At 41.5% G+C, this 1,157-nt stretch overlaps 1 protein-coding gene across 3 annotated transcripts in view; it reads left to right on the top strand.

The window, feature by feature from the left end:
* The window catches only part of lrsam1 (leucine rich repeat and sterile alpha motif containing 1), a 67,392-nt gene that overhangs the window by 49,337 nt on the left and 16,898 nt on the right, over positions 1 to 1,157 (top strand). For all 3 annotated transcript variants that reach the window (XM_048613823.1, XM_048613822.1, XM_048613824.1), the window contains one exon: positions 890 to 970. In XM_048613823.1, coding sequence (XP_048469780.1) covers positions 890 to 970 — 81 coding nt within the window. The remainder of the gene's footprint in view (positions 1 to 889; positions 971 to 1,157) is intronic.

Here is a 1,157-nt window from a genome sequence, read left to right as displayed (position 1 = left end):
TGCTGCTTGGCCTGCTGTGTTCATCCAGCCCTGCACCTTGTTGTCTCGGATTCTCCAGCATCTGCAGTTCCTACTATCCATGAAAATGCTGCATTTGGTTTGGGATTTGGAAACTTTGTAGGTGCAAGAGATGACTTCTGGAGACTCTGAGCAGCTTAATGTCATATAAGATGTTAGGTCTGACTGTGACATACTAAAAACACCGTTTACATCCCAGGAAGCGATGTACTATTACATGATCTTTCTGTCTTGCAGCCTTCTGGTGAGATGAAGCCAGAGTAAGATGTTTATCAAATAAAATTAGTGATTTCCTTAGCTCAGTAGGTTCTGTGAGTAGTAATTATAGCAACAAAAGAGACCAGAATATTACAGTTAGGACATAAGGACATGGGCATCAGAGTTTAGAAAGAGCTGAAAGATGAGGAGAGGGGAGTTAGTTGGCCAATGTGGAATGTATTGGAATAGTCTGGATATGATAATAATGTGAAATCAGAATCTCACAGGAAAGACACTGAGTACTGACATTACAGAGGTTGGAAGTAGGTTGATAAATGGTCAGAATTCACTTCGATCCTTCTACATGCTCAAGTTATGTGTATGAATCTGGAGTTAAATTTCCATCTGGTACTGAACTCCAATTCTGGATTAATGCTGCATTCGCTGTAACTTTCAGGGTTAGGACAAAGTTAAACTGCTTCACATGAATCACTTTCCCCTGCTCCATCTCAGCCAACACCTCATCCTCCATCACACTGAACATTTGCAGAATTTTTTTTTTGTCGCTGCCCAGCCCTGCAGCTCTCTGCTGCTGGACTGGAAACAGACCTCATCTCATCCACATGTATCTAATCAACCCATTTGTATTTTTTTTTTGTTTTAAACCATTCAGATCAAATTGATTGAGAATCAGTTAATGCAGCTGACACAGTTCGAGTTAGACAGAAGAGAGAATGACACGGAGAATCTACAGGTAGGGTGGAAATTACTTGGATATACACAGCCCTGTGACTGCAACCAGAGAGAGGGCAATGCAGGGATGTATGAATCTTGTATGTTAGCAGCTCATGGGCTGGTCTCATGCTGTTATTGACATGTCTAAGTCTGTGGGCACTTCTTCATGACCAATTTTAACCTTTTTTTCCCAGTTGATGTGGTGG

The sequence above is a fragment of the Rhincodon typus genome, chromosome 28 (genome assembly GCF_021869965.1).
Source record: "Rhincodon typus isolate 14 chromosome 28, sRhiTyp1.1, whole genome shotgun sequence".
NCBI lineage: Eukaryota > Metazoa > Chordata > Chondrichthyes > Orectolobiformes > Rhincodontidae > Rhincodon > Rhincodon typus.
This window is presented reverse-complemented; position numbering and strand designations above follow the sequence as displayed.